Source organism: Somniosus microcephalus, chromosome 3 (genome assembly GCF_052327205.1).
Source record: "Somniosus microcephalus isolate GS21.2 chromosome 3, FLI_Smic_1.0, whole genome shotgun sequence".
In the NCBI taxonomy this organism is placed as follows: Eukaryota; Metazoa; Chordata; class Chondrichthyes; order Squaliformes; family Somniosidae; genus Somniosus; species Somniosus microcephalus.
This window is the reverse complement of record NC_140989.1, coordinates 137,981,910-137,998,762: the sequence shown is the minus strand read 5'-3', so window position 1 is coordinate 137,998,762 and position 16,853 is coordinate 137,981,910. Positions and strand designations below refer to the sequence as shown.

At 45.9% G+C, this 16,853-nt stretch overlaps 1 protein-coding gene across 1 annotated transcript; it reads right to left on the bottom strand.

Annotated features, from left to right (window-relative positions):
• Nucleotides 1-1,387: 1,387 nt before the first annotated feature.
• On the bottom strand, nt 1,388-15,827 carry mpc1 (mitochondrial pyruvate carrier 1). The gene is made up of 5 exons (XM_085981672.1): nt 15,757-15,827; nt 11,230-11,233; nt 9,588-9,684; nt 3,698-3,830; nt 1,388-1,833 (listed from the first exon to the last, which is right to left on the bottom strand). Exons 1-5 carry the CDS (start codon nt 15,825-15,827, stop codon nt 1,809-1,811), a joined length of 330 nt encoding a protein of 109 aa, XP_085837798.1. The 3' UTR covers nt 1,388-1,808.
• Between the last annotated feature and the right edge of the window lie 1,026 nt (nt 15,828-16,853).

The window sequence follows — 16,853 nt, the reverse complement described above, 5'->3', positions numbered from 1 at the left end:
AAGGAGTTGTTAGAAATGGGACAGTGTTTGGGAGGACAGAGCAGTCAAGTGTGTAGTTTTTAAAAAGAGGGAACTGAGGGCAGTTTTGAATGCCTTAGGATCTCCTGCATCTTTTAACACTCCAGTAAATTATATATTTTCACAATTGGCTAACAGTTCTGTTTTCAGAGCTCCTAGAATGGAGTTATAGTATAAATAAAAGATGAAAATATTTTAATACGTTCAAATGATACATAAATGCTGCGGCTACAAGAGCAGGTCAGAGGCTAGGTATTCTGCGGCAAGTGTCTTGCCTCCGGACTCCCCAAAGCCTTTCCACCATCTACAAGGCACAAGTAAGGAGTGTGATGGAATACTCTCCACTTGCCTGGATGAGTGCAGCTCCAACATTCAAGAAGCTCGACACCATCCAGGACAAAGCAGCTCACTTGATTGGCACCCCATCCACCACCTTAAACATTCATTCCCTCCACCACCGGCGTACCGTAGCTGCAGTGTGTACCATCTACAAGGTGCACTGCAGCAACTCACCAAGGCTTCTTCGGCAGCACCTCCCAAACCCGCAACCTCTTCCACCTAGAAGGACAAGGGCAGCAGGCGCATGGGAACACCACCACCTCCAAGTCACACACCATCCTGGCTTGGAAATATATCGTCGTTCCGTCATGGTCACTGGGTCAAAATCCTGGAACTCCCTCCCAAACAGCACTGTGGGAGTACCTTCACCACACGGACTGCAGCGGTTCAAGAAGGCAGCTCACTACCACCTTCTCAAGGGCAATTAGGGATGGGCAATAAATGCTAGCCTTGCCAGCGATGCCCAGATCCTATGAACGAATAAAAAAAAATGTACAAATGAAGTGTCACTTTACAGTGCAATGGGCTCATGATTAAATATAGTGTGAAAGTCTAAAGCAAAATCTTTTTGATGATGCACTTTAGATTAATGCATAATTTAATACGCCTAAATGCAGCACAAATGAAGTAACTGCATAGAAAAACATCGACATATGTATTGGTCATAATAAGAGACATGCAAGTGATTATTCATGATTCTAGAAATCTGGATGAGCAGGGTAAAACAGTTTGTCAAGTGCAAGCTCAAACATTAAAAAAAAAACCATCGGCTCTATCTCTTTTACAACACATGCATTCTGACAGCACAAAATTCCAGAAAGGGATAGCCCTATGTATTGTTGTTGTTTTTTTTTTTAAAAAAGGACAGGCTCATTTGATTTTACCCCATCATTTATACGTTGGCCTAAGCATTCCATTCATAAGTGGTATGCACTGGAAGTACTCAATTTTTAAAAGTAATTCAGCCACATAAGTTTTGCTTTTGGGGAAATATACTAGATCAGTTAATTGGTCATTAATCTGACACCTCTTAATTGACAACATAGCAATGTGTCTTGTGACACTTTAATAAAATCAGCGAAAACCACTGATCTACCAACAAAACATTAATTACAACACAAGTCAATATTCATGATTATTCCTTGCAACATTATTACACACTGATTTTCTCATAGTGCAAGTCAAACTAAAGGGAAAAAATATGTACATGACCAATGCTCCTGTCAAATTTAATTTAAGGCAATTTTAGAAAGGGATGCTAAAACAATTTGAAAATCAACTACATTACAAAATACAGTTGAGATTAAATATCTTTGAAAAAGTTAGTTATCCAAGATCGTAGGCTGGATTTGTAGAATCTTGTGCGTGAAAAAAAATGTAGAAAGATCATGGTATATTGGTGGCATATGGATCTCATGAAGATAAATTGCTGCAAGAGGTCCAGTCCGACATCACTCAGAATTTTTCTTCTGCAAACTGCATAAATAGAAACATTTATTTAACACTTAACACTGCAACTGGATACACAGATTAATGTAGTACAGCTGCAAAGCAGAGTTTTATAATTAAACTTATCATTCCCTGCAAGGAATTGGGTTAATAAAAAGCTCAATTTTTAAAAAGCGAGCCCCCCTCCCCATCAATCCCCCTCCCTACCAAATGCACTTCTGAAAGTTATGTGCTCAGCAAGGTGGAGAACATTAGTTCTGGAGTGCAGAACACTTTCTTCTCAGTTTAGTTACCAAGTCATGGTCAGCACCAAGTACATCAGGTGTTAGCCATGGCTCAGTGTCGCCGAGATTTGGAGCCACCCGACAACCAGCAGAAGAGAGTCTTTCATCCCAGGAGTCTTGGCTGGGTTTAAACCCAGTCCACAGAGGTGAAAAAATGGTGTCCATCCTAATCACCAGTAGAGGCATCCCTTCAAAGTTGTGCTTTTGCATCAAGTGCAAAAATATAGTAAAATAGGTCAGCAAACTATACTGGACTCCCAAAGGGGTGCGACTCAGAGCATATGGCAACAAGAGAAGACATGAAAACCATAAAAGTTGCAAAATGTATCCAAAACGGAGGATGAGCATATAATAGCCAATGTTCTGAATGATTATTTCCTCCAAGTATTCACAAGGGAAAAAAATGAACAACACACCCTTCCAAGCAGAGTTAACCAAAGTAAAATTAAGGACTTTGATATAAATTACATAAAAATCCTAGAGAGGTTAAACAAAATCACTATGGATAGATGGCATTTATCCCAGAGTGCTGAAAGGGACGAGGGAAACAATGTTCCCCCAAGTTGCGCGGCCACGCACCAATCATGAGGTCCCACACAGGCCGCTCCTACCGCTGGAAGAGATACTGCTCATGTGCGGCCGTGAAATTTAAAGGGACCACGCACGAAAAAAAATTAGAGGGTACATTGCTAGGGAGGAGATTTATATGGTACTGATAAGCATTGAGTGAGTCGTTGGATACTGGGGAATTACCAGGCCAATGTAGTGCCCATGTTCAAAAAGGGGAATAGAACAGATGCTGACAATTACAGACCATCAATCTCCTCTCCATTCCATTAAAACTAACTGAATAACTGAGTTAGGGAGTCCTTCTTCACACTGAGTAATCAACATTTGGAGTGGACCTCTGGAGTGGTGAAAGTAAAAACCCTGGATGCATTCAACAATTAGTACTGGACTAATATAGATCAAATGGTCTTCCTCACCCATAATGATCTAGTGTGACATAATGAACGGTACCAGAAAGCCCAATGTACAAGTACTGTGTAACAAAACTGTAGTAATTTCATAAAATTAAATTCCACGATTAGGCGAAAAAGGCTGGGCGGACTTCCCAGGATAAATGATGTAACTTATGAAAACAGCAAATTTAATGGGGAGGGCAGTAAAACATAAAAATAAACTAATCTTACATACGCTGAATGATTCTAGGTTTTACATCCACTACTGTACCCAGTAGTAAATGATAAGGACATTAAAAGGAAATAGAAAAACACTTTACAAAAAAAAATGGTACTTGTGCCAAAGGCTACTCGATCGTCCCTTTTTTGCCACAATCTTTTGAAAACATGAATGCTTCTCTAAATCCACAATTCAGTATGAATTTGAGTTGATGTAAACCTAACCCCGTAAAAAAAAAAGTATCCCTTTTCTTAGATTCATCATATGTATAATCTGAATGCATCAGCTAGTCCATAGCACAGGAGCTCATTGTAAAAGATAGTTAGCTTTCATCAACATTAGAATTCCCAGAGCCAATCTGAAGTTAAATGGACAGTGTTACAGTGTGCGACCCAAAATTGTTTTCAGAAGTCAAGAACACTTACTTGTATTTGATCAGCCGACCTCCCTGAGTGAGCTGCGCTGCTTCATTAGTGAAATGGCAGGCAAACAAAAGCCAATTTCTGGGCTGTACCTTGTACGCAAACCGCATGAAAAGCAGAGAGTAACAGCACAATGCTGTAAAAGAGAATAGAAGCAGGTCATTTTGTATGAAGGGCACTGCATTACTAAATGTTTACAATACACCCGCCTTCAAATTGCTGAGCAAATTCTAAACCCATGGAGATGTCAATATGACCAATATTAAACCAAATCTAAATAGTACACAGCAAATGTAATAACAACTTTATTAATATAGCACATTTAACATATTAAAATGTTTCAAGGCGCTTCACAGGAGTGTTAGCAAACAAAATTTGACACCGAGCCACAGAAGGAGATATTAGGGCAGAGGAGGTCAAAGAGGAAGATTTTAAGGAGTATCTTAAAAGGAGGAAAGAGAGGTAGAGAGGTGGAGCAGTTTAGGGAGTAAATTCCAGTGCTTAGGGCCTTGGCAGCTGAAGGCATTGCCGGCAAAAGTGGAGCGATTAAAATCGGGGATGCTCAAAGAGGCCAGAATTGGAAGAGCGCAGATATATCGGAGGGCTGCAGGCAATGTTCCCTCGAATTTTTTTTTGGGGTGCACGGCCCCTTTAAGAGGCTGCGCGGCCTATTCAAATTTCCACACATACGCGGTTTTTCCCCATTGCAAATCGGAGAAGCAGCCTGCACGGGACCCAAATCTAATATAGGGCACAACGGGGAAAATACTGCAGTGTAGAAGGTCCACTCAAGTGATAATCTCTCTATTCGATGAGTTATTACACCATTCCCATTTACGTATTGCATTTAAAGAGAAACATCTGCTGCACAAGACCAATTTACTTTTAATTTGAATGATTTTTTACACGCACAGAACATAGAAGTGTTCAATTTATGTCAAACATTTACTTAAAAATGATACAGGCATATCTAAGAGCTTGCACACAGAATCACTTGATTACAAAAGGGAACATTGTTAGGCACAGCATGTTAGCATACTTTGCCTAAGATTTCCTAATGAAGCAACGCCACCAGTGGAGCGGTACAGAGCAGAGTTGCTTCCTCACAAAAAAGCACAAAGTTAACCAGAGCAGTTTCCCCACTCCTCCTAGTCACCAATTACAGAGTGGCTTTGGTAGAGTCATGGGACCAAATCACATCACACTGCAGAGAAACTACCAGAATGTGGTAAACCACTGTTATACCTGCCTGTGTGGGTGTTTGTATTCCACTGTGTACATGTCTGTACATGCCTCGGCTGACTCCTCCCACGAGTCCAGGTATAAAGGTGACTGCTCCACAGTCCCTCTGTATTTTGGACTGGTCGACCACTCGAGGCACACCTTCATTCTCTTGTTAATAAAAGCCTGTTAGTTACTCGCTTAACCTCAGTCTTTTGAGTAATTAATAGCGCATCAATTTTATTAACAAGATTTTTTTATAATGGAGAAGATCCTCACACCAGCATGCCTGGACTTAGACCATCGGGAGGCGGACGCATCCACCAAGTTTGCTCACTGGCTTAGGTGCTTTGAAAGATTCCTGATCGCCTCCGCTGCAACGGTCAAATCGGATGAGGACAAACTGGATGTCCTGACCTCCAAAGTGAACCACCGAGCATACTCGGTCATCCAGGACGCGACCTCGTACACGGCTGCTCTCAAGCTCCTCAAGGACCAGTACACGCGCCCAGTGAACGAGGTGTACGCCAGGCACCTCCTGGGGAGTCGTAAACAACAACCTGGGGAATCGACCGAGGAATACCTTCAGGCACTGTCTGTGCTTGGCCGGGCCTGTGGTTGTAAGGATGTAAAGGCCGCCGTGTACACAGAGGAACTTATCCGGGACGCTTTTGTAGCGGGCCACAGGTCCAATTACACCAGACAGCGACTGTTGGAGCAGAGTGACCTCGACCTCAACAAGGCCTCTGAACTCGCACTATCATTGGACGCAGCCTACCGGGGCATGGATGCCTACTCCTCTGCACCGTGGATGCCGCGGGGAACGACAGCCTGGGACACGGTAGGACCGTCTCATAGCGCCGTGCCACCCCAGCCACGACCCAACTACCGCAGCAGTGTCCCAAGGCCAGAAATGCTACTTCTGTGGCCAGGCCAAACACCCCAGAGCGCGCTGCCCGGCGAAAAATGCGATCTGCTCGGGCTGCGGGAAGAAGGGACACTACGCCAGCGTCTGCAGGGCAAAAGCCACCCCGAACCCCAGCAGCGCCGCGTGTGGGCCGTGCGGGCCGCCATCTTGGGCCTCCCCAGCCATGTGCGAACCACCGGAACAGCAGCCATTTTGGACGCCTCCAGCCACATGGGGATCATGGACGCCGCCATCTTGGACGCCAGCCGGGACGCAGCAGGCCCCCAACACCGCCTCATCTGATACCCGCAGCGACACACCGACCCCTACGCTGGCCTCCGTTACGCTGGACCAAGCGAGACCGCACCAACTGGCCCGGTCCACAATGGACATTAAGGTAAATGGTCATGAAACAACCTGCCTTTTTGACTCTGGGAGCACGGAGAGCTTCATCCACCCCGACACGGTGCGGCGTTGCTCTCTCCCAGTCTTGCCTGCGCACCAGCGGATTTCTATGGCCTCCGAGTCCCAGTCGGCGGACATTGGCGGCTACTGCGTGGTGACACTCTTAGTAGACAGGACTGTGTACGATAATTTTAAACTTCTGGTCCTGCCCCACCTCTGCGCTGCCGTTCTGCTGGGGTTAGATTTTCAGTGCCACCTTAAAAGTGTTACGATGGCGTACGGTGGACCCCTACCCCCACTCACAGTCCGCAGCCAGCAGCTTCCAAATTGCCCGCCGCGCACCAGGTGCAACCTCTCCACACTGAGTCACCCCCCCCCGCCAACTGTTTGCTAACCTCACCCCCGACTGTAAGCCCATCGCCACAAAGAGCAGGCGATACAGTGCCGGGGACAGGGTTTTCATTAAAACCGAAGTGGAGCGGCTCCTGAAGGAGGGGATTATTGAGGGCAGCACCAGCCCCTGGCGAGCCCAGGTTGTGGTCGTTAAGACCGGCGAGAAGCAGCGCCTGGTCATCGACTACAGCCAGACAATAAATCGCTACACCCTGCTGGACGCTTACCCACTCCCCCGCATAGCTGATATGGTCAACCAGATCGCGCAGTACCGCGTCTTCTCGACCACTGACCTGAAATCAGCGTACCACCAGCTCCCTATCCGCCCTGAGGACCGCCAGTATACTGCCTTTGAGGCAAACGGCCGCCTCTATCACTTCCTTAGGGTTCCCTTTGGCGTCACCAACGGGGTCTCCGTCTTCCAAAGGGAGATGGACCGGATGGTCGATCAAAATGCGTTGCAGGCCACTTTCCCATATCTGGACAATGTGACCATCTGCGGCCATGACTTGCAGGACCATGACGCAAACCTCGAAAAATTCCTCTGCACCGCCCAACTCCTGAACCTGACGTATAACAAGGAGAAGTGCATATTCCGCACAACCCGCCTCGCCATCCTTGGCTGTGTTGTGGAACACGGAGTCATCAGTCCCGACCCCGACCGGATGCGTCCCCTTATGGAACTCCCACTGCCCCACTGCCTCAAGGCCCTGAAGAGGTGCCTAGGGTTTTTCTCCTATTACGCCCAGTGGGTCCCCTACTATGCGGACAAGGCCCATCCGCTGATCAAGTCCACCTCTTTTCCCTTGACGGCAGAGGCCCGCTTAGCCTTCCACCATATCAAGGAAGACATTGCCAAAGCCACCATGCACGCAGTGGACGACTCCATCCCCTTCCAGGTGGAAAGCGACGCGTCCGACTTTGCCCTGGCCGCTACCCTTAATCAGGCGGGGAGACCCGTGGCCTTCTTTTCACGAACCCTCCAGGGCCCGGAGACCAGACACTCCGCTGTTGAGAAGGAGGCCCAGGCTATTGTGGAGGCCGTGCGTCATTGGAGGCACTACCTGGCCGGAAAATGATTTACCCTGCTCACTGACCAGCGTTCAGTTGCTTTTATGTTTAACAACAAGCAGAGGGGCAAAATCAAAAACGACAAGATCTTGAGGTGGAGAATCGAACTTTCCACCTACAATTACGAGATCTTGTACCGGCCCGGGAAGCTCAATGAACCCCCGGATGCTCTATCGCGTGGCACCTGCGCCAGCGCGCAGATCGATAGACTGCGGGCCCTCCACAATGACCTCTGCCACCCGGGGGTCACCAGGTTCTTCCACTTCATCAAGGCCTGCAACCTGCCTTACTCCATTGAGGAGGTCAGGACCATGACCAGGAACTGCCAAGTCTGCGCTGAGTGCAAACCGCACTTTTACAGACCAGACAGGGCTCACCTGATAAAAGCCACTCGCCCCTTCGAGCACCTGAGCGTTGATTTTAAAGGGCCTCTCCCCTCCTCCGACCGCAATGTGTACTTCCTCAACATTATTGATGAGTACTCCCGTTTCCCGTTCGCCATCCCCTGCCCGGATATGACCAGTGCCACGGTCATTAAATGTCTGAACGACCTCTTCACCCTGTTCGGTTTCCCCAGCTATATCCATAGCGACCGGGGCTCATCGTTTATGAGCGACGAACTCCGCCAGTACCTGCTCGCTAGGGGTATTGCCACAAGCAGGACCACCAGTTACAACCCCCGGGGGAACAGACAGGTGGAAAGAGAGAATGCGACAGTTTGGAAGGCCGCCCTGCTAGCCTTAAAGTCTAGGGGCCTTCCGACCTCCCGCTGGCAGGATGTGCTCCCCGATGCGCTCCACACTATTCGGTCACTGCTCTGCACTGCCACTAACGCCACCCCTCATGAGAAAATGTTTGTCTTCCCAAGGAAGTCCATATTGGGGACATCGCTACCGCCATGGCTGACGTCCCCAGGGCCGGTCCTACTGAGAAGACACGTGAGGACCCATAAAACGGACCCCCTGGTCGAGAGGGTCGACCTCCTCCACGCCAACCCCCAGTATGCTTACATTGCGTACCCGGACGGGCGGGAGGACACAGTCTCCATACGAGACCTCGCACCCTCGGGGGCCCCAGTAACCCACTACCACCCCCCCCCCCCCCCACGATCCAATATCCAACCCCAGCAGACGGCGCGCCTGGGCCCCGCGACCCGCTCGACACCCACGAGGACTACACACCAGTGCCCCAGCCTACGCGGGACTCGACGCCGGAAGCTTCACTACCCCTGCCGTCGCCACGTCGATCACAGCGGCAAACAAGACCTCCGGAGAGACTCCAATACACAAACTTTTAATACACTTCACCCCGCCGGACTCATTTTTAAACAAGGGGTGAATGTGGTAAACCACTGTTATACCTGCCTGTGTGGGTGTTTGTATTCCACTGTGTACATGTCTGTACATGCCTCGGCTGACTCCTCCCACGAGTCCAGGTATAAAGGTGACTGCTCCACAGTCCCTCTGTATTCTGGACTGGTCGACCACTCGAGGCACACCTTCATTCTCTTGTTAATAAAAGCCTGTTAGTTACTCGCTTAACCTCAGTCTTTTGAGTAATTAATAGCGCACAGAAATCTTAAACCAGGGAGATAGCGCAGACTGTAGAAAGAGGGCTCATTGCATGTCTGAACATCCTTTCAATTTTTCTAGGTTAAGTGTACAAGCTTAAACAGTTGAAGTCCCTCAGAAATATTGATGCTATTTTAAACAAGGTACAATTCAAACACATTATAAGTTGCCCACCTTGCAGTGTTTCTACCTGAATATCACTGCAGATCGTGAATTTACCATTTTCAAACAAAATAGATGGCTGAATGAGGGCTTTATTACAGATTCACTGCTGCACCATTTGCTCACCGCACAGCATGTAGAGTTTTAGGAAGCTTCGACTCACCAAATGTCATTCTGCCACTGATGATCTCTGGAGTTTTCTTCATATCATTGAAAGCAGCAATGGGCAAGCCCCAGTTAGCTACTGGACCCCAAAAGTGCTACAAATCAAGAAAGAAGAATCAAAATCAAATCAACACATTGCTTGGTTTCGCAACCATAAAAATCACGAGCATAAAAGAATAGCTTACACATTTTACAAAACAATTCCTTACACGACTTAAAATGCTCACCTTTGCACAAAAAACAAGCAAAATGAATCATCCAATATGTTAAAGCACTGAATTTTAGTTATTTTTTAACATGGGAAAGATATTACATTCTCTTGAATGGGTCTATACTGACCCTTATAAAATGTAGGTCAGCGAGCAAAGGGAAGAAGAGAAGATAGGTGATCAGGACTTGGTGCGAGTTAGGGTACGGGCAGCAGAAGCTAGGTGATCAGGACTTGGTGCGAGTTAGGGTACGGGCAGCAGAAGCTAGGTGACCAGGACTTGGTGCGAGTTAGGGTATGGGCAGCAGAAGAGAGGTGATCAGGACTTGGTGCGAATTAGGGTACGGGCAGAAGAGAGGTGATCAGGACTTGGTGCGAGTTAGGGTACGGGCAGCAGAAGAGAGGTGATCAGGACTTGGTGCGAGTTAGGGTACGGGCAGCAGAAGCTAGGTGACCAGGACTTGGTGCGAGTTAGGGTACGGGCAGCAGAAGCTAGGTGACCAGGACTTGGTGCGAGTTAGAAAACGGGCAGCAGAAGAGAGGTGATCAGGACTTGCTGCGAGTTAGGGTACGGGCAGCAGAAGATAGGTGATCAGGACTTGGTGCAAGTTAGGGTACGGGCAGCAGAATTTTGGATGAGCTCAAGTTTATGTAGGACGGAAGATGAGACCAACCAGGAGAGAGTTGGAAGGCAAGTCTAGTGGTGACAAAGGAATGGATGAGGGATAACAGATTTATTTATCTGATGGTTTAGTCAGAATGTACCTAAAATTAGAGTTAGGTCATTCAGGAGCAAAATCAGGAAGCACTTTTTCACACTAAAGGGTAGTAGAAGTCTCTTGGGGGAACTCTCTCCCCTAAAAGGCTGTGGGGATGCTAAGTCAATTGAAATTTTCAAGACTGTGATCGATAGATTTTTGTTAGGTAAGGGTAGTAAGGGATATGATGTAAAGGCAGGAAAATAGAGTTGAGGTGCAGGTCAGCCATGATCTAACTGAATGGTGGAGCAGGCTCATGGGGCTGAATGGCTTACGCCTGTTCCTATATGACTGCACAGCTCAGTATCCATGACAATACCTGGAACTAGTTTATTCTGTTTGGCTCAGTACTAGATGACAGAACATTACCTACTGAGCCATCAGGTGAGCTCATCCACATCACAAAATACAGCCTATGTAGACCAACAGAAAAGACTCAGTTAAGGTCAACGGTCACCTCAAAAGGTTATAGAGTTAAAACTATCCTCTCGCCCCTTCTTCACCCCTTGCTTTTTTTTGGGGTGGAAGGAGACGCAGGAGGCCAGCTTCAATTACAGCCCCTTATATTCACAGATAAGAATACCAAATTGGAAACAAGAAGTGGGAAAATCACAATACAGAAAAATTAAATATTGAAGTAATCAAGTCATGTATTTAAAATTGCTCAGGCTTACCGTACTGATAAAGGATCATCCAGTGTGGCATTTGTTTATACGGAGCAGAGAAAGAGGAGAAATAATAAAATTAATCTTTTTGCAGTGTTGTTAAAATGATCTAAAATATTGTAAATTCTATACACTATTCCATAATCCAGGCTGTACAGTTTGTGTGTCTAAGGCAAGCTTCAATGCAGCACACTGGAAATTACTGTACCTTATAATAGTCCCCAGCATCCTTGAATTTCACAGGTTATGGCTACATTTCCTAGTTTACCCACTCAGCCATCATTGGAACCTCTTTTAAAGAAGAAAGCACCTTATACAATGATAAAACTGCCTTGCTTCTTAGCCAAACTATTCAGGAGGGAGAGTGCCAAAAAGACTATACCCTGCATGTCATTTCCCTCACAATAGTATCACATACACGCCACATGATGCCATTTTTCAATATTACTTATGTGGGTGGTGCCTAATCTATTCATCCTCCTGGTTGCATAGGTGCCTACCATAGAGCTTCAGGGGCTACATATGAAGTTCAAATCAATGCTCCATTTGCAGGTGTCCCAAGTTGCTAATACTAACTGATATTGGTTTCCAATTTAGGATTTATTTATTAATGAGGCAACATCACTAAGCACAGCTCTTTCAAACCTCCAGGCCCACAAAATTCTGAAAATAAATTGGGAGTATGAAATGCAAATAGGACTGAATTGCCCGAGGCTTCATGGGCTGGAATTGCAGGGTTTGAAGGCCACATGGCCCATGGGCTGGACCTTTCTTTGGCTTATGTTGTGTTTGGAATCATAGCTTTACCAAATATCTTCTTTTTGAAGACAGTAACCAGTAAAATTGGTTTTGATTCAAAAAATTAATGAATGAAAAATTGTGACATCTGTCCACTTACCAATACACATTACTTTATTGGATGCTATTATTGCCCAAAGTTTTAATGTAGAACAATGATAATCATTTCACTGTCTTTCAGGATTTTTACAACTAAGTTACAATCTGTTAATTCCCCCAAATTAGTGTTTGTTCGGAAAAACAATAATGAAATTTAAAAGAAAATTGGATTATTAATGGCCTGAGGCAGTTATACGAACAAGGTCAAGAAAACAGGATGAAACTAGAATAAGCATCAAGATATTGTATACACTGCCCACATCAATGTGTTCTTATCCCAGCCATGGTTGAAATTGTCAGCATTGACGAGACTGGATGCGATTGGATCCAGACAATGGAGGGCTTGGCAAGCCAACTCGTGGGATACTTATTTGGATTGCCAGGAACGAACGCATAGACTTACAGCTGAAATCAACGGGAGCTCTGCCCCAGCTGTTACACTGGTTTGATACTTTACAAGAACAGTCAACTCAAGGTCAAGCTTCTGAATCTAAACTTAGACAAGTACACGTAACCAGTTACTGAGATTCTGTTGCAAGCAGAGTTAAGCATAATGGCCCATAAATTCCATTCCCTACGGGTGTGTACACGCTGTGTACTCACCCGTAGGGCCACAGAACAAACGCCTGCGCCGGATAGGCAGCGCGTACGGCTGCAACTTCCGTTTTTTCAACAGTTTTCACAGTCCAGGTAAGTCTGAAACAGCTGCACCTGGAAAAGCAGGTGCAAGGCCTGCTTTTAACAAGGTAAGAGGTGAAGTAAAAGAAAAAAAATTTCCCCACTGATTTATCATTTTAAAATACTTTAAAGGTAAGTTTATTTTTAGCCCCGTTAAAAACTTTATTTTTTTCAAAAATTTAAATTTTTGTTTAAAATAGTTAATTTATGTAATTTATATAGTTATTTTAAAAATGTGATTTAAAAAAAATGTATTTGAAGTTTTACTTGTGTTTTGGGGCTGATCTCTAGTCATAGATTTGACAGGTCTTCCTGTCCAATCTCTGAATGGAGATTCCCTGCTCTGATTGGCTCCCCATGGCCCATGTGATCCCAGGGACGCTGCGAACTCGCTGCGCCTCTGGGATACGCGGGCCCTGCACACCGGCAGTTTGAGGAGGCACAGCAACGGAATTCTGCGCCTCCCGCGAGCCCTCTGGTCCAGGCGCAGATTTTTCAGGATCGCAGCCCTCCGCCCGTGGGAGGCCTGCGAACGGGATTTCTGGGCCAATGACTGCTTTAAACTTGTTACAAAACTATTTGGAAAGGCGCATTTTTTAAATGTTATAAAAACTGTTTCAACGTGAACCAGTAATAGATTTATTTTAAAACCTATGCTGCATTGCATTTAAAAACAGGTCAAAAATGTTGAAAATCTTCCTGATAACCAAGTGTACATCACTCAATAGTTTAGGCAAAATTTTGGCTGTTTCGCAAGGTCCACTATTAACTTGTATTTAATAAAAATTGTAGCATCAACATTCGTAACCGTAAAATATGAAAATGAACGACTATGAAAGTTAACAAAATAGATTACACAGCAACCTTTCAAACTGACATCTGATATATGTGAAACTAGAATGATGAATACACTACAGGAGAGAAAGTAAAAAGTAACAGTACAGAACTCGTGTGGATGTTGTAGATTCCTTACATGCCCAATTGTTCGGAGCAGAAATTCAGCTCTTGAAATATTTTAGTTACCTTAATTGGGAAATTTAGCCACTTTCTAAAAGTCTTTAAATCAGGCAGCCGACAGGGTGATTACATTATATAGAATGTGCAGCACAGAAACAGGCCAACTGTATTTATGTTCCATGCGAGCTTCCTCTCACCATACTTCATCGAACCCCATCAGCATAATCTTTTATTCCTTTCTCCTTCATGTGTTTATCTAGCTTCCTCTTAAATGTATCTATGCTATTCGCCTCAACTACTCCCTGTGGTAGCAAGTTCCACATTCTAACCAATCGCTGGGTAAAGATGTTTCATCCTGAATTCCTTACTGGATTGATTAGTGACGATCTTATATTTATGGTCTCTATTTTTGTCTCCAGCACAAGTGGAAACATCTTCTCTACGTCTACCCTATCAAACCCTTTCATAATCTTAAACACCTCTATCAGGTCGCTCCTCAGCCTTCTCTTTCCTAGAGATTATTGTGCTGCATATCACATCAAGACAAATGTAAATTGCTAGCAAATTGAGGCAACCTGAAAAGGGCTGGGGGTCAAATAGCTACACTTGCACAGGATATTGTTTCCTATCAATCATTTATAGAATAGGGGTTGTTGTCCCCAACATATATGTTTTCCCATGAACAAACAGAATTTTGATCTAATAAGGTCATATTGTGATGTAAATAGCCTAAAATTCATTAAAACAAATATTGATTACATTTCAAACATGACGTGGAACAAAATCACGTGTATTACTACAGTTCTAAAGTTCCCAACAATGCAAATCAATCATTAAACAATCTAAAGTAATAAACATATTTTAATTGGGGACATACATCATACAAAAAGATTACACTTGGGCTGGGATGAATAAGGAAATATTTTTAAAAATTCTGCCAAGAGCACTTGCCAGAGTCAAATGGTCATGGGTTTGTGTCCAACTCCAGGGCTTGAGCACATACCTAGGCTGACACTTTAAGGCAGTACGAAGGGTAAACATGAATTCGCAAAGGTGGCATCTCTCAGATGAGACAGTTCTTGTTGAGGTGATGTAAAAGTCTCTGTGGCACTCTTCAAAAAAAATGGAAGGGGAGTTCTCCTGGTGCCCTGGCCAAGACTGATCCCTTAGCCACCACAACCAAAAACAGATTACTGGTCATTTAACTCACTGCTGTTTGCAGGGCCTTGATATGCACAATTTGGCTTCCCATAGGTCTACAAGACAACAAAAGCAATAAATTGTCCGGATAGCACTTTGGGACATCATGAGGGTGTGAAAGGTGCCGTGTAAACGCATGCTTTTTGGGAGATGTGCAACCAGTCAAGTCAGTCACTGAGCTGCGACTCGGAGCTTCTTAGATATTAACACACACACTAACAGTGCACGGTGGAGGATATTTGGGAATATCAACTGTGGCACAGTGCGTAGCACCCTTGCCTGAGTTAGAAGGTTGTGGGTTCAATTCCCCTCCACAGACGTGGGCACAAAAATCTAGGCTGACACTCCAGTGCAGTATTGAGGGAGTGCTGCAGTGTCAGAGGTGCCATCTTTTGGATGAGACGTTAAACCGAGGCCCCGTCTGCCCCCTCAAGCGGACGTAAAAGATCCCAATATTTATCCCTCAATCTACATCACTAAAACAGATTATCTGGTCATTATCACACTGCTGTTTGTGGGAGCAAATTGGCTGCCGCGTTTCCTCAATCAGCCTCCCCCGGGTAAGCAAGTGTTGACAGGGGTTGCTTGACCTTGAATGTAAACTAAACTTGGAATGACCTACATCGCCATCGGTTACAGACGGACGCCTGAGCGCCCAGCCCATTAAAGCGTCCCCGTGGAGACGGTGTCAATCCGACTCCCAGCCTTCAGCCTGAAGACAACCCGTTGGGCCTCGGGCCGTAGGCTGCTTCCCTCCCGCCCTGTGCGAGTGACAGCAGGGCTGTTAGTAAAAGGGCAGCGCACCTCATAAGATAGTCACGAAAATCCTTGCTTTTGAGGTAGTCGACGGCCTTGCGGGCCACTGTTCCAGCCATGGCGGCGCCTGGGAGCCGATCTCTCGCTCTTTTTCTGCAGAAAGACAGCGGCGACAGCAAAGCAGCGGCGGCAGCGACCCGGCTTCTGGGTCAGGCCGCGCTGCACGCCGGGATAGCCAGGCAGCAGCTGGAGGAGCCTGCTCGCTCATTGGTCGCCTCGACAAGCCGATCGGTTCTCAGCCTCCATTTCCAAGGACGATGAGGACGTCGGTGCGCGCGAGCTGTTGGTTGGTCGCGGTGGCGGGCGGTTGTGCGTCACGCGATGCAGGATGTTGTCACGTGTGATGGGAGGCTGTCGTGCAGGTCAGACAATGAGACAAGGAGGTTGAATGCCTTTTCCCAATGAAACTATAAGGTGTCATTGAACAAAAACAAACAAAAATGCCTCCTTTTTAAAAAAAGCGGCCCAGCTAATAAGGAACTAAACTATAAAACAAACGAAACTTAAATAATAATATTACTACACCTAGTGCCCACCACGACCTCCAGTCCCATATGGTGACCACAGGTCGCGGATGGCCTCCAGCGTACAGCCAGACACCGCGCGCTCCTTCTCCAGGGCCACCCGGGCACGGACAAGACCGCGGAGGAGAGGCAGGCAGAGCGAACTACTCCCCACGGGCCGCGTCCAACCTAGAAATGTTACTGCACGCAATTTGCACAAGAGCGTGAAAACGCTACGGGCATTAATTAGCGAAGTTGCCCAAGTCAGCGGAGGTTTGCGAACAGGTGCCTTGGCAACATTAGGCAACAGACAGTTTAAAGGGATTTCTGTTTTTATATGCAAGGGGAAAACAGTTCTTGAATGGTCATACGGCAAGATTTTGTCTTCAGATGTTAGCAAATGTTAAAAATAAGCATTCCAACAAAGCACCAGCCCCCACTTCCAGTGGCTTTGTATTGTAGCGGTCTCTTCTACATTGTGGTCAACAAACGCAGATTGAGTGAGGCTGAACTTCTCCGTCCAGTCAGCAAGCGTGACCCTGAGCTCCCTCATCAATTCGGAACACCAAATTTTAATTTGAT